At 38.6% G+C, this 27,397-nt stretch overlaps 2 protein-coding genes across 4 annotated transcripts in view; one reads left to right on the top strand and one right to left on the bottom strand.

Moving 5' to 3' along the window:
* Window positions 1-5,163, top strand: part of BMP2K (BMP2 inducible kinase) — a 128,435-nt gene extending 123,272 nt beyond the window's left edge. For both annotated transcript variants that reach the window (XM_066385513.1, XM_066385514.1), the window contains one exon: window positions 1,202-5,163. In XM_066385513.1, the coding sequence (XP_066241610.1) occupies window positions 1,202-2,640 (1,439 nt within the window). In that variant the 3' untranslated portion in view covers window positions 2,641-5,163. The remainder of the gene's footprint in view (window positions 1-1,201) is intronic.
* On the bottom strand, window positions 2,544-27,088 carry PAQR3 (progestin and adipoQ receptor family member 3). Of its 2 annotated transcripts, XM_066385516.1 has the most exons (7): window positions 26,711-27,088; window positions 23,300-23,462; window positions 17,021-17,176; window positions 14,611-14,808; window positions 11,564-11,654; window positions 10,829-10,977; window positions 2,544-2,670 (listed from the first exon to the last, which is right to left on the bottom strand). In XM_066385516.1, exons 1-6 carry the CDS (start codon window positions 26,893-26,895, stop codon window positions 10,835-10,837), a joined length of 936 nt encoding a protein of 311 aa, XP_066241613.1. In that variant the 5' UTR covers window positions 26,896-27,088; the 3' UTR covers window positions 2,544-2,670; window positions 10,829-10,834. The 2 variants fall into 2 exon arrangements, with proteins under 2 accessions (XP_066241613.1, XP_066241612.1); XM_066385515.1 differs by lacking the exon at window positions 2,544-2,670 and having other exon boundaries at window positions 8,692-10,977.
* Between the last annotated feature and the right edge of the window lie 309 nt (window positions 27,089-27,397).

A 27,397-nucleotide genomic window follows, 5' to 3' on the forward strand; every position in this document is an offset into this window, starting at 1 on the left:
GAACCCCTGGAAGGTTTTAAGCACTAGCCACTTGATGAGTGTTCTTTTCATTCTCTCTTCATTGGGGCTGTTGAGCATGCACTGCCAAGAAGGGGACAGCGCCAAACACATCAGACTCCTGTTTGGGACTCTCCACTCCAACATCAGAGGGTAAACGGGTTGGGCCGAGGAGCGTTAAATTAGGATCTTAAATTAGTCCCCTGCCAGATTTGTCTCCGTAGGCTGGGCTCCTAGATAATTGTTTTGAAAATATGTGATCTTAGTCAAACGAGGGGGAAAGGTGAATGGATATATGATTGGATCAATTTAATTTACCTCTGGAAAATCAATTCAGTATACCAGTGTATTGGTGGAACGGCAGGATCTTTTCATGTAAACTAATATACTATGTATATATTATATACCATACAATGAAATTACACAGCAGCTTTATTACCAATCATATAGTGACCATAGTATATTTTTAGGGGTAGCATATGTTTTTAATGTAATGTCCAGTAGTGTAGAATGATAGTTAAAGGAAGATGTGTCATCTAGAGAAGGCCGATGTCCCTGATGTCCCTGGTAGTTTCAGTTCAGTACGTGGTCCTTAGCTTTGTTCAGACTATGGGGATGCAGTTCATGTTAGTTCAACTCAAAAGATACTACTTTACAAAAACAAACGAACAAACAAAAAACCTAGAGTGCCAGTTAAGAACATTTGAGTGAAACATAATTAAGCAGACAAGCTATTTATGCTTGTTGATCTCTATGGAAAAACTTTATAATAGAGTTGAAATATAAGCAGAAGATTGTTAAATAAAAGCAGATAATTAGAGGGGCAGTTATCTGAATAATCTTATTTTGAAGATGGGAGGAAAATATTGACTTGTGTACTATATTCACAGTTGTATTCTGGGTACTATAAGTAAAACTTAGCTCTATAGGTGAGGGCCAATGACAAGCTGGTGGTATGTAGGAAACAGAGACGAGTATGTCTGTGTACACTAAGGGATCTGACTGTCCAGTTGAGGACAACTGGAATTCCCTAAGCCCGATGACAAAGAATTGACATTTTCATGTAAATGAATTCTAACTGGTTTAATTTCATGTAAACCAGTTCTAAGGAAACTTGTATGAGGGATTTGGAAGCTTTGTGTTAGTAAATGGTTAGTGTTGAAATGCATTGGAATGCTATAATAATTTTTCTTTGAACCTGCAGGTTCTCCTGAAAAGAAAATTGAACATTCACCTGTGAATCAAGAAAATAGTTCTGCAAACCCTATGAAGAATAGAAAGACAAGTCCAGTATCTAAAGACCACTGGGCTGGAAAGAAAACCTCAGAGAATTCATCAGCACAGGATCAAGTGCAGAAGGGAAATGACGAATCTGAAAGTGATTTTGAATCAGATCCCCCTTCTCCTAAGAGCAGTGAGGAGGAAGAGCAAGAGGATGAAGAAATTCTTCAAGGAGAACAAGGAGATTTCAATGATGATGATACTGAACCGGAGAACCTGGGTCATAGGCCTCTCCTCATGGACTCTGAAGATGAGGAGGAAGAAGAGAAACACAGCTCTGATTCTGATTATGAACAGGCCAAAGGCAAGTACAGTGTCGGGAGCCCAGCCTACGGAGACAAGTCTGGCAGTGGACTAATTCCAGTTCCTAATGTAACCCTCCTTAGCCCAACCTGTTTACCCTCTGATGTTGGAGTAGAGAATCCCAAACAGGAATTTGACGTATTTGGTGCTGTTCCTTTCTTAGCAGTCCATGCTCAACAGCCCCAGCGAGCAGAGGATGAAAAGAACCTCTCTGAACAGAGCTATTTTCCTCCTGTGGGACTGGAGCAAGAGGAATTTGATGTCTTCACAAAGGCACCCTTTGGCAAGAAGGTGAGTGTACAAGATGGTCGTACAGTGGAGCTGGAAGTGCAGACTCTCCCTGCTTGTCCCAAAAGAGTAGATATATTTGGCTCCACTCCATTTCAGCCCTTTTCCATGCCCACAAGTAAAGGTGACAGCCATGAGGACCTTTTCGGGCTGGTGCCCTTTGAGGAAATAACTGGGAGTCAGCCGCAAAAAGTCAAACAGCGTAGCTTACAGAAACTGTCCTCTCGCCAAAGGCGCACAAAGCAGGATTTGTCCAAAAGCAACGGGAAGCGGCACCATGGCACGCCGACCAGCACGAAGAAGGCCGTGAAGCCCAGCTACCGCACTCCGGAGAGGGCCCGCCGGCACAAGAAGGTGGGCCGCCGAGACTCCCAAAGCAGCAACGAATTTTTAACCATCTCAGATTCAAAGGAGAACATTAGTGTGGCGCTGGCTGATGGGAAAGACAGAGGGAATGTCCTGCCTCCTGAGGAGAGTCTGTTGGACCCCTTTGGGGCCAAGCCCTTCCATTCCCCAGACCTGCCATGGCACCCTTCCCATCAGAGCCTGAGCGACCTTTGTGCCGAACACAATCCCATGCTACTTGGGCGGCCAAGACCCAATTCACTCCATGGGTCTTTCCATAGTGCAGACGCATTAAAAATGGATGATTTTGGTGCCGTGCCCTTTACGGCACTTGTGGTGCAAAGCATCACTTCACCTCAGTCCCAACAGTCCCAATCAGTCGAATTAGACCCATTTGGTGCTGCTCCATTTCCTTCTAAACAGTAGATGCTTCTGATGGACTCCTGGTGTTAATCCCTGTTTCAAAGAAAGTATGAATAGTTTTATGAATTTAAAAGAAAATTTATTTGTATAGCTCTTTATATCATTCATTCTTACACGTCAATCAGAATAGGTGATTTTTAAATAAACCAAATAGAAAAAGGAAGTATCTCCACAGGGTAGTGACTCGGTGTCTCTTCCTCGTGGGAAAGGATGGAGCTGAATGGAAAGCTCCAGCCCAGGGTTTCAGCTACTGACCTGACAACAGCACAGAAATCAAGGGAAAGCACGTGGCCCGTTGCCAGTTGTGCGGCCATATTCCAGGCTCACTCCAGAATCCAGCATTAAAACTGAGGTTATCTGTACATACATAGGCTGCACTTGAGGAGTTTTTAAAGGTCTAATTCCCACACAGTAAAGCAGAATCGTGCTGTCAGAAAGAATTAGAAATTTAATATATGGAGAATGGCAGAGATTTTAGTCCTTATACCTTTCTCTATAAAGCAGAGCCAGAAGTAGCTATTGTGCCTAAAAGTTTCCTTTTTTCAAAACAAGTGCCATTAATATGAAATATCTACATAGAAGCCTAGGACAAAAACTGAAGAGATATCTGATGTGTGCAAAATGTAAAAGAAACAATGATATAGAAGAGAGGAAAAACAGTACTTGAGAAACATTTAATATTCTGCTTTTGAATGGCTTCTTGCTCAAAACTTTTATTATTACATCCCGAAAAAAGGAGTAATTGGGAAACTGGGAATGAGGACAAGGGTTATATGAGATTTTTATTTCAGGAAAAAAAAATATGTAGCTGAAATCCTGAGTGTTTAAGACGTTTACAATGTAAAATCATGTTGCATTTAATAACATACTTTATTAAATTACCACTTTCACCAAATATGCCCCAAGTCATGAGCAACAATTTTTTTAGTTAGGTTTGGGGGTGGAGTGGTTTGAATGAACTTCACAGAACGGTGAAAGCCACAAGCCTTATAGGCAGGACGTCCAGATCCTGCTGCAAGTACCTCTGCACTGATAAACGAGGTCTGAAAATGGCTGTAAGGTGTTAGATGAGGAATGACTAGTGTGTCTAACTCTGCTAGTTGATTGTGTCTTTAGTGAAAAGAACCCAGCTACCATATTGCCTTTTTCTTTTACACCACCCATACTAATTAGAAACTTGAGATTTTGTAGAAATTGTCTAATAAGATAGAAAGTACATATATGAATTAATGTGAATATAGAATCTTTGCTTCTTGTGTCTTCAACTATTTTAAGTTGTAAGTAACTATCCTTCCCTATAGCAAATTAACATTTGAAAGTTTCTATAACTGTTAGAGTTATTTACAAAAAGGGTGGAAACTGATCAGCTGGCACTCTCCTTGATTGCTATCTTTTAAAATTATCTTTGAACCCAATTAATGTGTATTTTATGAGTAATCTTATTAGACTCTCTTAATTATAGTACCCCAGTTGGGATGAGCTGTTTGCTTGTTTCACAGTTCTAAACTTGGAAAGAAGCAAAGTGTATGTAACTATGTCATATTCATTTTTTTTATTGCTTCTATTTTAAAACAAATTTGTGGACAAACAGGGAAGCAATATGTGAATCAGTTAGCAGAGGCAGACCAAGCATTAATTACCGCTTAAGAGTTGTACTTTTAGAGCCCAAATGTACCAATTTCTTGTCCTGTGCCAAAGGCAAATATTATGTTTGCACCTTCCCCCCCCCCCCCCATTCTCAGGTTAATACTGCTAATGCAAATGCTTACATAGATGTTTTTTAAAACTTTACAAAGTCAATTCAAGTGATACTTTCTTTTAAAAATGAAGAGTTGATGATTACATATAGTAAATTCATGAACTACAGTAGGTTTGTATCAAACAATAATTTTTTAAAATGAAAAATCTTTTGGGTGATGTGTACACAGTATGCTTCTTAGACTGTTGTAGTCCTTGGCCTTGGTCTTTGCTGGACCTCGTGAGTTTTGTAATTTAGAAGGGTTAGGGGTGAGTTAGTGTGGTTTCCATGGGATGTAAACATTAAATACCTACACTCTCTCCAATACCAAGGCCTTGTTTACATTTGTTTTTCAACAATACACTGAATATTTCTAAATGACTTAGACTGACAAACAGTTTGGCTTTATAGTGCTGGATAAATTCTAAGGAAATACCTTTGACATGTTTTAAAATATTTACATTCTTATATTCCTTATATCAGAACCCAGTGACTTTCCTCTTTCAGATTATAGCTCAGAGGAAACACTTATGATTCAATAGGGGATCCAATGGGATAGAAATGGAGAGATTCCTTTGTGTTGAAATTGAGGCATTTTCCCAAGCAGTAAAAGATTAGGATTGTTTTCCATTTTCAGCCATTGCCTCCTGCTACTAATAGGGTGGAGGTCCTTCCCTTATGAGAATTATGAGAATAAATCTCCCAAGACATGTGAAAAAGTTTTAACACATACTTGGCACACAATATTCAGTAAAAGTTTGGCTCTATTATTGGATGGACCAATGCTTGTTTAAGAAAGGAAAGTTGATAAATTATTTTCCTATTATTAATCAGATGTCCTCTGCTTCTTTAGCATGTTAAGTAGTTATAATTCTAAACAACTCTAAACCTGTAATACTTGAACATCACTAAGGGTTGTAAATTATGAAGCTAGCAAAAGTCTGAGGCCAAAGTTATTTCTGCCTAACTGCTTTAATCATGCTTGTTGATTTTGAATAATCCTTTTAAAAGTGGACCATTTGCTTAGTGGACGAAAATGTTAGTGTATAAGATTAGTTATGGCATTGAAGAATGTATCTGTGAAGACACAAAAGATGTTTGGTATATAAGGTGGAGGAGGAAAGGGTATAGGCTGGATGAAAATTTAACTGACTAGAATATTTATTCAAAGTTATCAGCCAGGAGAAGGGTGTAATTGTCCCACTGACCTGCCCTACGTGTGTGTGTGTGTGTGTGTGTGTGTGTGTGTGTGTGTGTGTGTGTCTGTGTCTGTGTCTTTGGTCACAGTTATGAGATTATTTGGGATTGTAGAGAAATGCACCTTTGACGCTACCCTGTTTATTGTTTAATAGTGATAGATTATGTCCTCATCTTGCTGGTGAAAAATACCAAGGTGAGCCCATTCTTCTGGTGTTCATCGGGCAGAGCGGTTTTCTCACTTTTCAGCTGCTCTGCTTGGTTTATTTTAGGTTTTGGTACTTTGTATAAGCATTGCTAGAAGGTACATGTGTATTAATATCACTAGTCCTGAGGAGTTTGGGTACATTTGTTTTAATATAAGTAGATGTGCAGTATACCTATTCTTTTTAAGCAAAATCACTCAATGTTTTAGGTTCAATATTGAGCTGACAGATCCACTGTGAGAATGAGATGGCATATTTACTGTGAGAATAACATAAATGAGTTTATTTGAAAACTTATACACACTGGTGTTTGTATATTAAGATAAATATATAAACACAGAAGCATGCACATGTCACATCTCTCTTCAGTGGAGTTAATGTGAACTTTCAGATTTTACATGGAATTGCAACCACAATCATTACTAGAAGAACTTTTGCTCCTAGTGTTTACACAAGCCACTAAAAGATTATGGTAGACAGATGAAAAGATAAAGGGTCATCATTTTTTTTTATTATTTAAAAACTTGTGCTACTTTTGAAAGAATTGTTTTTATTACTACACTCTCTGTAATTGAGAGTCACCTAATGGCAAGCAGAATGGTAATAGTAAACTACTTTTTAATTGCTGGCAAACAGCTTTAAGTGCACTTTCTTTTATTACACTTCCACTTTTTGTTAAACTTGAATTTTCTGAAGCCTATTATGTACCACTAAGCAAATAACTAACTTTTAATAAGCCTGATTTACATCTTTATTATATTTCTAATTGTTACAAAATGTACTTTCTAAAGTAACTTCAAATATAGCTGGGAAACTGTATGAGATAGAACTGGTTGCTTTTTTTCCTTCTTATATCTAATTAAGCACTAACTAATTTTACTACTTTGCCTTGATATCGCTTACTGAATTCTGTCCCCCATTCACTTTGTTTTGTTTGAAATTTAAAGTTATTTTCTTACTGTATTTATCATACCTGTTTTAATAATCTGCTTTCTTTAAATGCAATAAATCCCAAATGGATTGCATATTCTTTATAATCAGCGACTTTGGAGTTTTTCATTATTTGTCTTATTAAAATTTTTGGTTGTCAACTCCTATTCAATTCTTTCACACCACAGACCAAAAGCACCTTTATGTACCAGTTAGTGGAAGAGAAAAATACATAGAATTATAATGTCTGTTCTTAAGAGCTCACAGTTTAGGATTCAAGTAAGAAAGCCCTTTTTGACCTAGCATTTTTACAACGAAAATATTTAACAGCACACTTTGTTCAGGCACTACAATTACGGATACGTATGATGAAGGTAAGACAAAAACAAGACTCTAAAGTACCTTTTGAATAGCATTGTTTTTGCATTATGTATAATTTTTTAAACTCTTGAAAAACATACATAACTTTAAATTTGGTTAAATAAAATATTGTAATCCTTGATTATGTCAGAAAAGAGGCTTTCGCAAGATAAAGAGAAACCTATTTATTGGATTGCTGGACCAAGTTTGGCATCAAGGTCAAAATATGTATTATCTTATGTATCATTCCACAAACTGGAGTCTTTAGACTGGTAGCTGGTGGAAGATTCATCTTATTTGTTATGAATGAACGCTTTTGTTTAAGTAGTAACATTTATCTAAGGGTATGTGGAAAATGAGGGCTTAGTGTCTTTAATAAATGGTTCAAAGGAGCAAAATATCACAAATTAGAAGTTGTATTAAAAAAAAGAACTGTGGAATGTACCACTGTTAAAATTCAGTTATAGTTAACTTCTTTAGAGACAATACATGCTGCAATTAGAGCTATTTATATTGAATTGTGCATCCTTTTCTAAGGATCCTCTGTAAGATGTAGCTAATATTCTCATTTTGGAGGCATGAGCTTTTATTTGTGCACATTTAAAAAGATAGTTCACTTTTGCTTCAGATGCTTGACAATTGAAATTACACCTGTGCTCTGTAGTGGTTTTGATCCCAGATTTATAGAGCAAGACTAGATCCTTGGTGGCTATCGCACTGCCCTCTTTATGGCAGTTTTACTTTGCACAAGAGACCCCTACTGCTATTCCTTCTCCCTTCTGAACATTTTTTCTCAAAGGAAATTTCATTATCTCCCTGCTCTACTTTGGAAGTATGGTACAGACTTTCAAAAGCGTCTGTGCCTCTTTTCAATATAAGCACAGTTACTGTGATAATGCATGTCGAAGACACTCCTGCCCCTGGTCTAACAGCAGAGCTGGCTCTTCACATGCTTTGGCAGGGGTGGGATGACCTGGAATGATGATTCTGAGTGGATGTGGACCTATAAAGCTCATCAGGGGCCAGGAATCCAGATGTGCAGGCCTTGCCCCTTGACATTTAACACAGGGTAAGAATATCTCTAGGTAGGTACCTGCCAAATGGAGAGTTGTACAGCTTTATGCCAGTCAATTACAGTCTTCAAATCGGTTACCTTGTCCAGGTGGGATGTCATAAGATGTGACAGATATTCCCTGAATCTTAATTTCTGATTCTAAAATATGTTTGTTACGCATTATAAAGAATGACAAGCAGCACTTAACATTAGTAAACAAGTTTATTTACATAATACATATTTTGCCATGCAGCTTACAAATTGCACTCAGTTGAATAACAAAGAAAGACAAGCACTATCTTGCTATTTAAAAATTCCTTTATATAGAAAGATAACTGTCTCTTAAATGAGTTAACTACAACCTTATAAATCATTCAGACAATTTAAAACAGCCATGGATAATTGTAAAATGTAAAGTCTGTCAAGAGCTTCTATAGTTTACACATTGATAAAATTAAAACGAGTCTTTTTAGTACTGTAGCTGGATAATGTACTTTCAATCTTATTTTAATAAATCTAATAAAACAAAAATAAATATACATTATTACAAGGCTCAGATTTGTAGGCAATTTTTAAATAGTTATTTTATGTTAACAATGTCTTAAAAATTTTGCCAGTAGTGATGTGCACACAGTAGGTGGTCAATGAATGCTGATATACAGAAGTGTTTATAGTTGAGAGCAATCCATATTCATTCATTCTCTACATTATAATAAATACATCATAGTAAAGATAAGAAAGAGAAAGGATAACTTTCTTAACTTATAATATTTAATACTTTCATGAAAAGATGAAATGTTTATATGGTATAATTCTCCTTACAGTTAGACCTTTGAAATTCAAAAAACCATCTTAAACACATCATGCTCTTTTTTTCTAATAATTCAGATGACAAGCACTAAATTCATACACTATGACAAAAAACCAGGAATATTTTTAAAATTAAAATAAAACTTAAAGTTCAATATCTTTTTGAGAAGATTTTATAACAAAAATGATGCCAGACCTGAAATAACTAGATTTCTCCATTTTAAAGTTAATTGTAAGTAGTGTATTTTATTTGGCAAAAATGACAACATATCTATTTAAAAGCAATAATACCATCTAAGCTAATAAGGATGTTTTAGGGAAATTTTATCCCATTATTACACTAAAATCTCCTATTTAGCACATGGATCAAATTAGTGGCCTTATGAGATAAAACAGCCATCTTCAAAGTAGTTTTTCATCATAATACAGTGTACCCTTGACCTACTGGGGAAAATCCTTCTTACTGAGATACTAGCATGGGAAATTTGTACTCCAAAAACACTACACTGAAAAAAAATACAAAGTTTTATAGATGCATAAACTGAGGCACATTAAAATGAACATTCTTAGTATCAGATGTACAAATGGCATTTTGGAAATAAGCTTTACCATCAATTAACACTTCTGGTACTTAGTAATTCCAAGGTCATGAAGATATATCAGTATTTAAAGCAGCTCATGTCAACCCCTGAAGAAACTTGGGAAATATTTTATATTCTAATAAACAACATGTTTTTATAAATGACTGCTTTAAAGGATTTAATTGATACATAAAAAAAAGACCAAAGAACAAGAGTGTTATGTTGTATAATAGGGTATTGAGATTTTTTTTTAAGTATATACAATAAAATGCCAATTTAATGTTTCAGGCCCAAATTCTAGTATATCTCAATATTTTGAGTTATCAATACAATGCTAACACATGCATAAAAAGTTAGAAAGACCAGGGCACAGGTGAATAAGCGGCCATCCAATGGGGCATCTGCATGACTGTTCTAAGGCTTAAGGTTCATGTCAGGGTCAAGACTGGGCCACCTGGATTCAATGGCTGAGAAAGTAGCACCCATATAGCTGGCAATCCCCATCAGGAAATTTAGAATTGCAAATTCTGAGAGGTAAAAGCTCTTCTGCTGTAGGGATTTTGGAAACAAAAATCTGCAATCCACTGGCAAGGGTTCAATTATATGCACTTAAATAATATTTGAAATTAAAAAGATTAACATTTAGTTAATTACTTGGTTATCAAACTATAGAGTCCGTCACCTGATCATTTAATCAGTTTTTATTGTGATTCTTATCTGACGGGAAATGACAATGTAAATTCTGTTCCAGCAAACGAAAAAATCCAATGTTCCTAAGTAGAGGAGAACCCACAGCTAAAGGAAATACCTTAATGTGCCAGTGTCTCACAAACCATGTACTAAACTTAAAGGCTAGTGATGTTGAAAAAATCACTATCCTAACTTGTGTTAAGCATAGGCTATCACAACCCTCGCCTTGATTAGGCACTTGAACTTGATCATCTACTGTAAATATTTTCTATTAATCACACAGGATGGCTCCATTTTATAATGGAGGTGAGCCCTTCCTAAGGAAATTAAGCTGGTGTTAAGTAAAATTAACACTATTTCTACACTGGTTTCACATTCATTGTTATTCAGATGTTTCTTTTGAATGCCAACTAATCTTTTCCTGTACAAGCAGCAAATTAGTAGTTTTAAGGGCCTGTAAAGCAGTTACTATTACAGATCCCGAAGTGTTATTTTCCATTTTTATAAGTATTACTCATGATACATTAAACAGGAAAAAAAGACTTAATGGGAATCCTAGAAATATCGGGGTATACAACTCCCCATTATATATTGCTTAACAACTGTATACACCAGGTAGCCATACCTGAATTCACAAATGTGAAACATAGTCAGGACAAGGCTTGCTATGTCTGTACTGCATGACATACACTGTTGACTGATGCCACCAATATAACATCACTACGGCAAGGATGTGCCATATTTGGTGGCTTGATCCGAGGTAGTTTAGTTGTCCTGGAAAGGTAGAGAGAAAAGAATATTGATTGAAATATTTTGACATTAAAATAAAAACTCATTTTTATCTCTGGTCTTGGAAATACGGTTCAGCAGCAAAAAGATTTCGGTAGTTTCAGACCACCTAGAAACTGACTAGATTAATTCAGACTTAAATGTTTCTGAAGAAAGGATGAATTCCTATTTGAGTCTAATTTTAAGGTCTTATTTATAAAGTACACTGGTGAATTTTAGAAATACTAATCCCAATGTGCTTTCAAAACTCTAAATTGGTTAACTTCAGGAATTTGACCTTTAATCTCGCATGTCTCAGCTGACACGTCTGGTGAAGAAAAGCATTCCAGGTGAGAGGCAAAGGCCAAGCTTGCCAGGCATGGAAGGAGGGATATGAAGCAGACACTGGGGGTCTGGCTGTAAGTCTGCTCCTCGCACTGTTTATTTCAAGCAGGTGAGTAAGGGAAAAGCTCACATCTGAATCTTGAGCTATCAAACTAATGAAATAATCTGCAAAATGGAATTAGTGATGGGTTACATCAACCCTGTATTTAGATTGGAGATGCAAAATCACTATAGAAGCAGCCCCTACCTGGAAAGTACCGTTCCGGAACTTTGGAAATGTAGAAAAGGAAAGCGAGAAGAGCGATCACATACATCACGACCACACGGGGTGCAAAGTCCTGAAAAGCAGAACATACTTGTCACAGATCTTCCTACTGTGACTGAAATCCCAATGTGTTAAGAATCTAATTTACAGATTGAATTCATAGGAGGAATTGAAGTCTGTTAAATCTGAATTGCTTTTGAAGACAGTCTCCAATGATAGAAACCTCACTTTTAATGCTGCAAAGTAGTCCACAGAGTGGAACATAGAGCGTGCCCTAAAGGTTAGGGTGCTAAAGGAGCAAGAACTCTGAGAGGCTAAAGGTCCTACACTCTACAGCCCCATCTGTAATATAAGTAGATGTATGTGTGATGTGCTATGGGATGGAGTTACCAGATGAATAGGCAAAAGGACTGAACAGCAGGGATTTGTGGCCAGAAAGAACCAAGAGGTTTGGCCCCATAATGAAATGTTCCACCATCCCAGGGAAATGGTCCTGTTGAACACTATTATGAAGAAGTTCATCTCACATCTCTCTGGAAAGCTTCTCCTTGCCCTAAGAAAATCAGCCATCTATAATTTATACATACCGTTCCCAATTCTGGTTAAAAATCCGGTTTACCAAGAAGCCATTTAAGAGTCAGATTACTTTTCTTCCCTCTTTAAATACCTCAGAATTACCATGGCCCTACCTAAATTCTAAACTCTATATTCTCACACTAATCAACCTAAGATTTCTCAGTCAGTTAGAACACCACTTCACCCTATCTTCCAGAATTAGCCCTTTTGGAACTTCGCATCCTTGGTTTAGTGCTTTTCTTTCCATCTTTTAAAAGTCCGAGCTTAATGGAGAGCTCCTACAGTCTCCCCTTGCGTCCCCACCAGGATGATCTGTGTGTGCGTGTTGGAGTTCTGTAGGTGAAAACCACTGTCTTCCTGAGCTCAGATTTCAGAACACAGGAAAGTTCCTTTTTTTTTTTGAATTCTCTAAAATACACTATCCTAATGGGTCTGGTTCTCTTTCTTTGTTATTATAAACTTAAAAGGAATATGTTACCTCATCCCAAATTTCTGGTCACTTCTATGCCAACAACCAGTTACTAATTTCTGGTTGGAATTAAATCTAGGGTGGCAGTTCCCTATTCTATTTTCCTTATTTTCAGGAAGTCACAGTTCTGAGAAAATAATGTTTTCATGAATATCAGGATTACTGAAGTTCCTCATTACTACTGTCTCATCTTTCTCCAATTTCCTATCCCAGGAAGAAAGTGTTACCCTTGTTCTCAAGTTTGGCAAAGTAGCCAGACAGATTCAATCACTCAGTTCATGATTACATCACAGGCTTTTCTAGTTTTATACCCAAATGTTTTCTACTATGTTGTTGCCAACTTCATGCAAGCATATGTCAATCCACTATTAGTCCTCCCATTTCAAAAAAAAATTTAATTCTTTTGAATACAACCTGCATTTAAATTCTCATATTTCAGATGAAGTTCCCATTGCAAAAAAAGTGTATGTGATTTCTGCTAGGTTTTTGGGCATGTTTACGTCTGTTAAAAATTATCAACTTAACTCTATAGTGCATACTTAAAGCATTTTTATATGGATCTCTAAGAATGTCTTATTTCTAATCCTCTTTTCAAGAATACCCAAGAATTCTCACTGAGAGTCTTCCTAATGCACTCCAACTGTGCTCCTACAATACCCAACTCTAATAGCTCCTGTTTCTCAATATATTTTCATTGGTGGATGAAATATGCTTCTATGGCTCCAACTACCAATACAAAAATAATTTTAAAATCTTAATCACTAGTCTCAAATTCTAACCTATATTCTATAACCTATCTCCATTTTTATATCCCACAGGTACCTTAAACTCAACAGGTCCAGGAAAAAAAGCCTTCCAACTCCTCCTCGTCTACCCACACAGACACATAAAACCCAACTGGTCCTACTTGTATACTTGTGTTATCACTGGCACTATGCTCACTCACCTCAGCTGACAAAGCTAGAAACGTGAGTCATCCTCCACAGGTAAAAACGTGGGTACTTACACATTCAGGGTAACAGCAGGAGAATTAAGAATATTTCACAGAAAGGCATCTCAGAAAAGAATGGTAGCCCGACTAGGCAGTGGTGCAGTAAATAGAGCGTCGACCTGGGGTGCTGAGGACTCAGGTTCAAAACCCCCAGCTTACTGGCTTGAGTGCAGGCTCATAAGCTTGAGCACAGGGTTGCTGGCTTGAGTGTGGGATCATAAACATGACCCCATGGTTGCTGTCTTGAGCCCAAAGGTTGCTGGCTTGAGCAAGGCGTCACTTGCTCTGCTGGAGCCCTACCCCCATCAAGGCACATATGAGAAAGTAATCAATGAACAACTAAAGTGGCCCAATGAAGAATTGATGCTTTTCACCTCTCCCTTCCTTCCTGTCTCTCTTTGTTTTTTTTGTATTTTCCCGAAGCTGGAAACGGGGAGGCAGTCAGACAGACTCCCGCATGTGCCCGACCGGGATCCACCCGGCATGCCCACCAGGGGGCAATACTCTGCCCATCTTGGAGCGTCGCTCTGCCGCAATCAGAGCCATTCTAGCATCTGAGGCAGAGGCCACAGAGCCATCCTCAGCGCCCGGGCAAACTTTGCTCCAGTGGAGCCTTGGCTGCGGGAGGGGAAGAGAGAAACAGAGGAAGGAGAGGGGGAGGGGTGGAGAAGCAGATGGGCACTTCTCCTGTGTGCCCTGGCCGGGAATCGAACCCGGGACTCTTGCACGCCAGGCCGATGCTCTACCACTGAGCCAACCAGCCAGGGCCCTGTCTGTCTCCCTTAAAAAAAGGAAAAGAATGGTACTTAGTCTTCGGTTCCTGCGAGGTATGCTTATTTGTAAAGGTATGAAAATTATTGCATCAATAGTTAATATATGCTCTAAAATGACAAAGACCTAGCCACTTAACCTGATTATACAACTTTACCCAAAAGAAATAAAAGGGACACATAGACACAAAAAAAGGGGGAAAATGGACTACATTCAACCTACCTGTACAATAGGAGCACCTATCCCTCCATTGAGCCAAACCCAGTGGAGAGTAGGAATTACTCCGTATCCCGAAACAGAACAAAAGATGACAGAACGCAGCCTCTGCCACTGCTGGGTGAGGTAACTGGGGTGGATCTGCGCAAAGAACACTGCCAGGATCATGGCGAGCACCGTGATCAAGTACACCTGCCGCCAGTACTGCAGTGAAAGGCAATCACATTCTGTTATAATTAAGGAAAGGAAAGAAGTTTTGGCTTCTACAAGACACATTCTAAACTATCTACTTGGTATTTTCATTTCCGAACATTATGAACTTCCTTCCTTAAAAAATGCATGGTCCATACAACTTTGAGGTTTCTCAGGATGACAAACCAGATTTCAAAGTGAGCTGGTTAAGAGACCACATTTATCATAAAAAGCATTTTCTGAGTACCCAGTATATGTTAGACACAATTTATGTCCTGTAGAAACAAAGATGATTATGACACAGACTCGCCCAATAGGTGAGCTCATAGACTATGGGAGGGGCGGACATGTAAACAAATGATTATAATCTAATGTTAAGTACTGTAACTGTATTATCAACAGACTGTTGTAGAAACACAGAAGAGGGAGTGATTAATGTGACCTGGGGTAGCTAAAATATGTTTCACAGAGATGACATCTAAGCTGGGTCTCGAGGAATATATAAAATTTTGTGGGATGAGGAAGCTCTCAAGGAAAGACACAGCACACGCTCGCACACGCAGCAGGGCAGTTTTGAGGGTGGAGGCTGCAAGGCAGGTATACTGTCAGGCTAAGTATCTGGAACCTCACCATGTTGGCCCTGGGGGAATGGCAGAGGTCTTTAAGAATGGGATGACATGGTTGTTTTTCAAATTGACTTATTAGAAAGAAAACTCTGACATCAATGTAGAAAAGAATGAAGTGACAGGAACATAGCTAGAAGATACTAGAATAACTGATTCAACAAGTGAAGGGGCCTTGGTTTCTTGTTGAACAAGAAAGATGGTTGTGAGCATCAGATTCAGCAGATATTTTTGAAACAAAGTCTTTTTTAAAAATCATTTTTAATTTTTCAGTTACAGCTGACATATAGTATCCTATTAGTTTCAGGTGTACAGCCCAGTGATTAGACACTATATAACTTACTAAGTGATCAATGTGGTAAGTCTCATGCCCATATGACACCATACATATTGACTACTTCCCTTTGCAGTACTTTACTCCCCGTGACTCTTCTGTAACAACCAATTTGCACTAATACTCACTGGGTGTGTCAAAGAGCAGCAGAGAATGGCTTGACTGTTTCTAATTAAGGCCACACACAAAGCCTCTTATCAATGGACAAAATGAACAAAGATGATCCAAATGTGGTGTGTGTTTGCACATGCATGTGTGTTTGCACATGCTGGGGGAAGGAATTGAGGAGGCATGAAAGAATGTTCACTAAAAAACAAATTAGGTTTGAAGGGCTTATGTAGTATATGTAGGTTCTTAAATGAGCAGTTGAAAACCTGGCCTTGAAGCTCAAAAGTTGATCTCATAGGACAGAGTTCTTAACTGGACTCCAAGGACTTCTGGGGAGCTATTAGCTTCTTGAAATTACATGTCAAATTGTCTGGTTAGTTTGAGCCCAAATGCACATTCTCCTGGATGGAGGGTCCGTAATATGCAATCTCATTCTCAAAGCAGCCTGTGTTCCTTAAAGGGTAGAGAGCCACTATGGCAAATGATTATTTGGAAAAGACTAGATACCAGAGGGAAGAAAATTTTTCCACTAAATGATCATGGACTATATTAGCTTCAGTAGTTCTCCTTTCTCTTTAATCTGTCCTGGACTTCTATTTTTTATAAAGAGATTTATAAAAAAATGTCTCGCTAATCTCTTTGATTATCTGATGTTTATGGGGAGCTAAGCAGAAAACAGGTTTCAGAGAAACAGAGTAAGATAAGCCCAACTCAAATACTAATAACTGTACTCACTAAGCTCCTAGTTAGTATATATATATTCCCTTTAATTTTTTAAAGACGTATGCAGTTTCATGCATACAAGTTGTGAAGGCTGAGCAGACATGTACAGACATTACTACTAAAGTAAAATCAATTTATAACAAGTTAATTATATGCTTATGTTCCTAACTAATTAGGCCTAACAAATGGCTTATGTATAAGTAGCTACAATATTTGCCTTTACATTCAAACAAAATTTGTGATGTTTCTCTTTGCTAGTTTTATACTGCTGCTATGTTAACAATATTCTGTTGTTGTGTAGTGACAAAGATCTACTCAAAACTTCAGTTTCGCTATGAGTTAAATATGTGCTTATTCAGAATTTTAAAGGAAAAAATGGCAAGAAAACCCCAGACCTATATGAAAGACAGAATGAAAAATGTTTTAAATTACTTACATTATTACAATAAAATGCATAAAATACTCCGGAGACATAGCAGCCCAGAATTCCAATAGAAATCCCTGCATAATCTAATGCCATCCATCTCCGGCAGGTTTTTTCTGATCGATGGCAGGAAAAAAGATGATAGCCTACAGAGCAAAGCATACAGACCTAGGGGAAAAAATGAAAGTCACACACAAAAAAAACTGAAGTGAAACAAGAAGAAATTAATCCAATTCATGCACGATGTCCAGGGAAGTGATTAGGTCTAGCCCAGACTTCCCAGTCAAACACATGTGGACATGCTTGGAGTTTAGCGCTATGCCTATTGTCAGGCAAGCAATGTCATTTCTCTAAGCCTCAGTTTCCTCTTGGGTAAAATGGGGTTAAAAATCATATAAAGAAAGAAATTTAAAATGATAGCTTTTTGTAATATAAAAAATTTCAATAAATAGCATGATAGTAGAAAAATTACACAATACAAATGTTTTTTAAAAATATACAATGTGGTCCTGGCTAAATACTCAGTTGGTTAGAGCGTTGTCCTATAAGCCAAAGTTGCAGGTTCAATTCCCGGTCAGGGCATATAAAAGAGTCAACTAATGAATGCATAAATAAGTGGAACAACAAATCGATATTTCTCTCTCTCCCTTCCTTTCTGTAAAATCAATTAAAAATATCCAATGATGCTTATTTTGATCTATGGAATGAGTTTCCTTTTTAAAAAGTATTAACTATATAAGTAATACATGTCCTTAAAAAAAGAAAAAGAACATAGAATTCTATGATGTAAAAAAATAAACCCCTCCTATTCAAATCTATTCCACAAAGGTAGCCAATGATAACATTTGTCCTTTCAGACACCTTAATGAATATATCACAGAAGTCAACACACACACATACACACAAACACATATACTTTTTAAAAATTAATCAAGTGGAATCACATTAAACATTCTGTTCTGCAATTTTCTTTTTTTATTTAAGATTTTTCATGTCTGTGTGAAATTTCATTGTGTAGTTTGTTTACTTTTAAGTTATAAACATGGCTTTGTTGTGTCCAAGAAAAAATAAATATGACTTTTATTTACTATATATGGTTCCAAAATTGAGAGCAAACTAATTTGATCCAATGAGCTGCTCTGAAAACTAGTAAGGTTTACGTGGCTGAATTCCCTGCAGACATTATACACCTGCTGGGTGTGTGTACTGCAGACACAAAGCTGAAAGCTTTGCTCTCAAGAGAGATTTTTCTGAAACAAGTGAACTAATAGTGATGTAAGAAGTCCTATAGGAAAAGTCAGTGCCAGTCACAATGAGAAAACAGGGAGGGCACTGGCTCTATGGGTGTGTGTATTTGGGAGGTGGGAGTTGTTGAACCTGAACTGAATGTTAAAACGTTGACTATGCACGTGTTTACTGGGAAGTCTACAGGAAGAGCAGCATACTGAGAAAAGGAACCACTACTGAGTGTCATGTGACCTTCTTCATGACATGATTATGATAAGTTATATACATCAAGGAGTTTTCATTTCAATATTATGGGCTAGGTGTGATACTACTTAAGATTTTAAGTGTACCTTTACAGTAAAGCTGAGATAACAGGTTGCAGAAGTAACCCTGAGGAGTGATGACAAGAGCCTATACTAGGCCAGTGACAGTGGGGGTGGAGAAAACAAGACAGATAAACAACATGAAGTAGGTCAAATTGATAAACACTTGTAAGCAACTGCTAAGGCAGATAAATGGTCATCCGGCTATTCTACTATCTGGTCATTCAACCTCATCAGTCCTCATAGCCTCAACATCAATATTTAAAACAGTATATCTAGCCATAGTCTGATTTCTTTATTCTAAAATCCTTACTGGTCTACAGCTTTGGTTACTAAACTACAAGTCAGTTTACTGACCCAATTAAATAAAATTCTAAGAAGCTTGGTTGTTTGTTTTCTTAGATTATCCTTGAGATTAAACACAGTAAATACAGAAAATACCAAGGTGTATCTTCTCATTGAGAGGGAAAGATCTCATGGTCACGGTGTTGCCTGACATAAAACAGCATGCAGAGAGCACAGCCTGGAGGCAGTGCGGCGGGCGGGCAGGCGGCTGGTGTGAGGCAGCTGTGCACACACCAATGTCAGGAGGAACCTTGACCCAGATCTCAAGTGGTTACCTCTGGGAAGTGGAATTTCAAGTGACTTTTACTTTCTTCCATCTACTTTTTTGTTTGCTTGAATTTCTCTATTATATTTTACAATAAAAACAACAATAGAGCTCATTTCTTTGAGAACAGAAAATAAAATAGGAAAGAGGAAAATCTACAGTATCAAAGGGAAAGTATAATATAAGGTCTACCGGAAAGTTCTGTCCGTTTCTCTCACAACAAATTTTGACATGTAAGCACGTTTATTTGACGCATGTGTGCCTCTCTATTTTGATCACTTAATATATACATACTGACGTAGCAAATTAATTAAAACAAAGTTGATTCACGTTAGTCTTATGTGTGAAGTGATAGTGTACCCATGGCTACTGATAAAGTTCATTTACGCCACTGTAATTTTTACGAATTTCAACAAGGAAGAAATGCTACAGAAGTATGTAGAAATTTATTGAAAGTGGTGATGGTAGTTTCTGATAGGACATGCAGAAGATGGTTCGAAAAATTCGAAACAGGTGATTTCGACCTTTCTGATAAGCCACGTTCTGGGCGACCATCTTTGATCGATGACGATGTTATTAAGACCATGTTGGAGCAAGATCCTTTTCTGACAACATCGGAGATCGCGGAAAGGCTTAATTCAGCTCAGCAAACCATTTCAGGCCATATTCAGAAGATAGGATTGGTGTGGAAATATTCAAGATGGGTGCCACATGAATTAAGTCAGAAGAATTTGTATTTTGTTTTATTCCAAAACGGACAGAACTTTCCGGTAGACCTTATATATAGTGCTAACAAAGAGCACTGAGTTTTTAAAGAGTTAACCTACACTTGGTATTCCCTGTTTTAAAAAGGATGTATTATTTTTAGAGCTCCTTAAAAACTCAACTAAAAAAATTATCTGGCAAGTTGCATTTGTTTCCGTTTTCTTCTGAGGAACATCTCGCTCCATCAAGGCAGACAGATAATGCGAGTGTGACACCCCACATCTAAGAGCCACAGGGGATCTCAGGACCGGCTGCTCCCGCCTATCTCTATCCCTCCAGGCTCGTCTTTCTCCGTTCTCTTAGGATCTCTCCACAAAGACCAACGACTGCAAGTTCAGAAAGTGCTCAGCTGTCTCTTGGCCTTTACAAAATCTATTTTTTTCTACTTAAATGTCCTGCCTCACTGTCCCTTCTGCCCTTCTGAGTGACCTGATCTTTATGACAGGTTGGTTTTGTTCAGCATTGGGTTCCTGAACCCTAGACTAGTACCTAAACTTAGATGGGAGACATTTAAAAATATCTGTTGAACTGAATATAAATGAACTGAATCTAGGGAAAGATGTTCTCAGATTCTACTCTTCTCTAAGACAGAGACCTCTGGGAAAGTTCAGAGCCCCTGAAATCACATTCTATTATTCAGAATGTAGTTTATTAATCTGGTTGGGAGGAAAGCTCTAAGTATACAAAGAGGGTAAAAGTAAAAAAAATGTTTTAAGAATTAAATGTAAATCCATATTAATGAATATATTTATGGTTTCTCATGCTGAATACTGATTCTAAGAAGTTGGGAAAAATGGGTGAACAAGCTATAAAAATAATTTCATAAAATCACCATAACAGAAATGATATTTTTAAATAGGGAAGATGCACTCATCTGTCATTAGCAACTTTTACAGTGTGTAACAAAAAGATCATTGCACTGCCAGTTAGGACAACAGGATTTTACTGTCCTGTTGAATAATCCTGGGCAGATCATTATAATACTTTGGGTGTTTCTTTGTTGACAGGTTTTGTAATTATTTCATCTGTATAGTTGTGCAATGCATTGTGTCCTTAAGCCAATATTAAAATTATTATGTATTCCCTGAACTAATATCAGCTGTGGCTAGGTGGTGAAGGAATAAAGGGAAGGCCTAGGGGTAGAGGAAAACAAGTGGGATTCTCAAAGTAGGTAATATCCACATAACAGGAGAGTAAAAACCAGTTTTGTTTAATAATGATTAAGAGCACTATGACCCTGGCTGGTTGACTCAGTGGTAGAACATCAGCCCAGCATGTAGATGTCCTGGGACTGATTCCTGGTCAGGGCACACAGGAGAAGCAACCATCTCCTTTAACACCCAACCCCTTCTCTCACCTCCTCCTGCAGCCACGGCTCGAGTGATTCAAGCAAGTTGGCCCCGGATGCTGAGGATGGCTCCTGGAGCTGCCACTTCAGGTGTTAAAGATAGCTCAGTTGCCAAGCAATGGCCCTAGATGGGCAAAGCATCACCAGTATGGGGCTTGCCAGGTGGATCCTGGTTAGGGTGCATATGGGAGTCTATCTCTCTGTCTCCCCTTCTCACACTTAAAAAAAAAAAAAGAGCAAAGTCTATGTTAAGATAACTGTAAAAAATTGATTCATTTTAAAACTAGTGATGGATTCTGTGAGATAGTTAGGCTTCTGAGAAAGAATATACTTTCAAAAATACTTAAAAGGAAAAGTAATTTTCTATTAATAGTAACACAAAAATACAGAGTAGTTTTTCTTTCAAAGAACTTTAAAATATTATTTCAGAAGCTAGAATTCTAAAAGAAAAAAGGGTTGAGGTGTGAGAAGTGTTTTCTTTGTTATTTAAGTTCGAAGTTTTAACTTGAGTCAAATATGAAGGTGAAAGTCTAAATAAAATGATACATAATGAAAGCAACATCTGTGCTGTCAGCTTACAGATTCAACTTTTCACCTTTCAAACCAAGGAGCAACAGGTGAAGTCCAGGGAGTGCTGGCCTATGGAGGAACTGCCTTTCTTTAAAGTTTTTTTTCTTTTCTTTAACTGATTTAAGAGAGAGAGAGAGAGACATCAATTTGTTGTTTCATTTATTTATGCATTCATTAGTTGATTCTTGTATGTGCCCTGATGGGATCAAACCTGCAACCATGGTGTACTGGGTCAACGCTCTGAGCAACTGAGCTACCTGACCAGGGCTCTGCATTTTTTTTTAATTAAAAAAATGTCAGCAGGATTTTGGTTCACATTTGTTTTCTCCTTTAGAATTATCTGTTTACAAAGCTATCAAATCTAACGTCTAAAGACACTGTTACAAATCTTTGAAGAAAAATGAAAGTGCTAAAGAACTAACAAATACAAGAGGCAGAGAAAGAGAAGAAACTGAAGTATTTGAAACCAGGCAAGTGTAAAAGGATCAAAGAAAGTTAACGTTAAAGGAACAGGAAAGAAAGATCAAAACCAGCAAACAAGACATTAAAATTAAGATGGTATAGAAATACAAAAATCACAGACGTACAAATAGGAAAGAGATGAGAAATTTTCTCAAACCAGTTTTAAACAGACATTAATATACTACTTCAGTCAGAAAATACAGTACAACAGAGATTCCTCTCCATGCATTAATCTTTTTTTTTTCCAGACAGGAAGGGAGAGAGATGAGAAGCATCAACTTGTCATTGCATCACTTTAGTTGTTCATTGATCACTTTCTCATATGTGCCTTGACCAGGGGGCTCAAGCCAAGCCAGTGACCCCTTGCTCAAGCCAGAGATCTTGGGCTTCAAGCCAGTGACCATGGAATCATGTCTCTGATCCCATGCTCAAGCCGGCGAATCTGCACTCAAGCCGGATGAAGCCATGCTCAAGCCAGTGACCCTGGGGTTTTGAACCTGGGACCTCAGTGTCCCAGGTTAACACTCTGTCCACTGCGCCACCACTGGTCAGGCTCCTTATATTAATCTTAAAGCAGAGTGTCTAAGGGAAAGAGAAAAGAAAACAAAAGAATTTTCTCAATATTTAAAACTTACTAGATTTTCAATATATATTAATATTCAATAATAACATCCAAATACACCTTCATAAAAAATACTTTTGGTTCTTACACTATAAAAGCGAGTAAGATAACCTATATCCTATTTTGGGGCTTTTTTTTTAAGTGGGGGAGGGGTGGAGAAGCAGATGGTTGCTTCTCCTGTGTGCCCTGACTGGGAATCAAACACAGGACTTCCACATGCCAGGCCAGTTTCTACCCCTGAGCCAACCAGCCAGGGCCTATTATGGGGCTTTTAAAGCAAGTGGTGGGCACGAAGTAAGGTCACCTGCCCAAGCTCGTCTGACTAATTCTCTTCGCAAGTAACAGAGTTTGTGAAATGACTTACCTGGAAGCAGAAAAGACAAATAGAACAAATTACAAAATCTTCTCTGGACGCACTTGCCGAAGGTAACACAGATGTCATGTCATATATGCCCAGTGTGAAGAAGAGAAAGAAGCCCAGCAAATGACTCCAGATGTTTACTGTCTCATTAGATAAAATAAACAAACTGGAAACAAAAACAAAAAACCCAGGCAGTTTAGAATCAGTGACTTGCTCACTGTCAGCATGTAAAAGATTAGCGACAATTTTTATGGGATATCTAACACATGCTACTTTAAGCCCTTAACCCCATCTTTGCTTTATTAAATTTGATATATCATTTAGTTTAATCTTTAAGTTTTTCCAAACCACACCTAAGATCTTAAGATTTTTTTGGTGTTCACCTGTATTATCATATTGACCATTTTCCTCCTCATATTATAATTATTTATGCATAAATTCCATCTCATCCTCCAGCCTATTAACTCCCTGATGGCTGGCACCATTCATCTTTATGACATCACTGTTCTAAGCACAGTGCCTTGCTCATATTAGATGCTAAATGCCTACAGAAATAAATGTGCAGATTAAAACCAGGTATCAGCTAATATTCTGATGTTCAATGATAGGTATCTGAAAGCCTTCTAAGTGTTAGGTTAGGCACAAACTTAAAATATCTTTTTGATATTCAATAAATGCAAATACAAAATTAAATGGACTTGAGAGAAACCAAATACAAACTGACTCACTGGAAATGACTTTTAAGACAGGCATACTGAAACAACGTTGCTACGATTGTTTTGAAACCACATTAGTTTCTAGGAGCCATGTTCTTTATAGGAACCATAGGAGGATATCTTAATATCAATACTATTTGCCCTCTTTCAAAATACTAACTGGGTGAGTTAAATAGGTTTGGCAGTACAGGTGGTTGGTGTACTATCCTGCCCACAAGCCAAGAGGCCTACTTATCCCTTCACCCACTCTGTGTCAAATTAGCTCTGTGATCATGAGCGAGTCACTTAACCGCTCTGGCTTCATTGTCTTCATATATGTATATAACAAGGGAGCTGGATTAGATCCTGCTGCAAGTCTCTTCCAGTTTCTTCCTTAATTTTGTGAAATGTTTCTCCTGCTGGGGAAAAGAACTCATCTAATTATTTATTGAAAATTGACATCATAACTAAATATTAAAATACTCTTGCATTTCTCTTACAAAATATAATCTTTCTAAACTAAGGTCTTTGGCTTTCACTGATTCGGAATCCTTACTGAGAAGCACTAAAGTAACTCCAACCGACTGAATGTATAGCAGTCACTATGGTTCTCATTTTCCCACTTTCACATATCAAAATCAGCATGGTCTCACACTGTAAGATGAACAATAAGAATAAAGTGACCCTTGTATCAATAATTTTAGGTTTATCCTATACAAGTATCAAGTATAAAGACTGTGTGCGTGGGGTAGGGGTCAGGGGAATAGGATGCAGGGATATGAGCTACAGGTCTGTTTTGACAATCAATATTGTGCTCTGCTTATTGCTTTAGAACTTTTCATTTTGTGAAACTCAGTATAACTTGAACTGGGAGACACAATCTTGGCATGTACCTTCCAACTACCAGAGTATTAGCAGAATAGTTGTGAGACAGTACCTCTCTTTATATCTAAAATCTGTCCTGGTCATGCTTGACAGCTAAAAGAAGAGAAAGCCATAGCCGAAACTGGAAAAGACCAAGCTGGTGGGAAGAGAACTTAGAAGAATATCCCCAGTAGAGGACGTACTCTTATTCTATGAGAAGTTAGGCCCAGACTCTGAAATTAATGATGATCATGATAAGGTACCATTCATTGTGTGCTTAGGCCCTGTGTAGGATTTTACCTATATAATCTCATTTAATCCTTATTACTCTCTAAAGCAGTTGTGATCAACCCTTACTTTTACAAATGGGGAAAACAAGGCTCTGAAAGGTAACTTTATTTCAAGGTCCCATAGCTGTTAAGTGGCAGATCTGGATACTAAGATTTTTTTGACTCAATAGACCAAAATCTAATGAACTAGATTTCATTTCTCAATCCATAAGATTTGGACTCTAATATCAGAATGCAGAGGACCACTGCTAGGTGGGTATAAAATATTTAAGGCAACTCACTACCTGCTTTATTCTTGTGGAAATTTACATCCACAGCAGGGCCCAGCTCTGATTTCTTGTGTAATAACTGCACAGAGGCATTGGGGAGGAAAGGATTACTTAGGGTTCAAATTGTGAAGTCTTGTGGGCTATCCATTAAAAGTCAAGAAGGGATGGACAGTGATGTTACCTTGTGACTATGAGTCACTTTCAAGGCAGGGCAAAGGAAATGGACAAAGACCATGATGAAAAGATCAAGAATCAGACATGTGGTTATTGCTAGAGCAATTCAATAGTCCAAATTCCAGCACTGGGGTTTTACAGTGACCTGGAGCTAGCTAATATCAGTATTTTAATTCTCTTAAAAAGGGGTCCTGTACATCCTGTGAATTTCAACAGGAAGTGTCTCTAAGAATTAGAACACTAATTTTTCAGTTTTGTTTTTTAAAATACAGGTTTTCAAGCGGCTCTAGGTTTTAAAGGTTTAGATGAATAAATTCAGAGTTGTTTCTATAGTGCTCTAGTGGAAGGCCGTGCCGGTTATAGGCTGTCTTTCCTTAAGTGCTTTTCCTACACAGCGTTTTCACAATGGTTTTTACATAATAGTGTATCTTTTTAACCTATGTCACCTAGGCTGGACCTTAGTAGCATCATGAGAACAAGGGCCCTATCTGCTTTTCTCTGCACCACTTGGTCAAGTGCCTGACATCTAGCAGGGGCTGGATAGTGTCTGCTAAGTGAATGAATCAGGGGTTTCTAGGGGGAAAAAATGTGTGTGTGTGTGTGTGTACATGTATATATGTGTGTGTGTGTGTGTATATATATACACACACACACACACATATATATATGTACACACACACACACATATATATATACATACACACATATTTATATGGCAATGTGAACTTGTTTCTCATTATATAGGCATTTATCTGATCCCAAACATCTGAATTTCCATAGGGCTGCTCTAAAAATAAAGCTTAGGTATACACAGGGACAAGTACGACTCAACCATTGTCAGAAGGATGATTAAGCAACCAAAAGGAATAAAAGATGTAAAAGTCCTTTTAAACAGCAAAGCACCATATGAGAGTTGGTAATTCTGATTCTGATCACTGTTACTGTCATTATAATTCCGTGGATCAAATACCCGGCGCGGAGGAGGAAGATAACGAGAGGAGAGAGAGCAGAAAGGATGAAGAGGATGGGCTCGGAGGAAAGCGGGGAAGCAGCGGGGAGCCCAGACAACAACGGGGAAGGTGAGGAGGAGGGGCCGCCGGAGCGGAGGCGGCCAGACTGTACCTTTTGATGCACAGCCTGGAGGGCAGGTAGGCCCGGTAGCCGTCGGTGATGTACGGGTTGTCCTTGAGAGACACAGGGATCTGCTCGTAGGTGTAGAGGCGGATGCCGCGGGGGACCAGGACCGGCCAGTACTGGTAGCTGCCCAGCTCGATGTAATGCGCGCTCTTCAGCAGCTTCTGATGCATCCTCCCCGGCCGCCGCCCCCCGCCCGGGGAGCTCGCCCGGGCCCCGCCTACCCGGGGAGGGGGCTTCGCCGCCGCAGCCCCCGCCCCGGAGCCCGCGGACGCTGCACGAGGTCCTACGACGCCGCCGCTGCCCAGGCCTGGCTCCGAACACACACCGGCCACCGCCGTCAGCGCCGCGGCGGACCGGCGGCGTCGCCTCCCTCTCTGACGTCAGCACGCCGCGGCAGCCCCGCCCCTGGGCCGGCGCTGGCCCCGCGGGGCAGGGCGGCAGCGGGCGAGTGGGCTGGTGCCGGTGGGCGGCGGCGGGCCGCCGGGGCGCTGCGGGACGGCGGCGGCAGTGTCTGCCCTTGTCGGTGAGGCGAGTGGGGAACTGCACAGGGTAATACAAGTGGGTTCCCCCGGCCCCGTTTTTAAGTGGAAGCAGTAGTTGTTAAATTTTGAAAAATCACGGTGAACGGGTTAGCTGAAAGAAAAATAAGAGCTAGAGCTAACTGTTCATGCT

This window comes from Saccopteryx leptura, chromosome 5 (assembly GCF_036850995.1).
Source record: "Saccopteryx leptura isolate mSacLep1 chromosome 5, mSacLep1_pri_phased_curated, whole genome shotgun sequence".
NCBI lineage: Eukaryota > Metazoa > Chordata > Mammalia > Chiroptera > Emballonuridae > Saccopteryx > Saccopteryx leptura.

Bases quoted from the DNA above. Each gene is read 5' to 3' on its own strand.
- PAQR3 (XM_066385516.1), bottom strand. From the start codon at position 26,895: ATGCATCAGAAGCTGCTGAAGAGCGCGCATTACATCGAGCTGGGCAGC. The intron at 23,463-26,710 runs GTACAGTCTGGC...TTTTGTTTCCAG, and splicing joins TCCAGGCTGTGCATCAAAAG to TTTGTTTATTTTATCTAATG. The intron at 11,655-14,610 runs GTAGGTTGAATG...TCTGCTTTTCAG, and splicing joins TAGGTGCTCCTATTGTACAG to GACTTTGCACCCCGTGTGGT.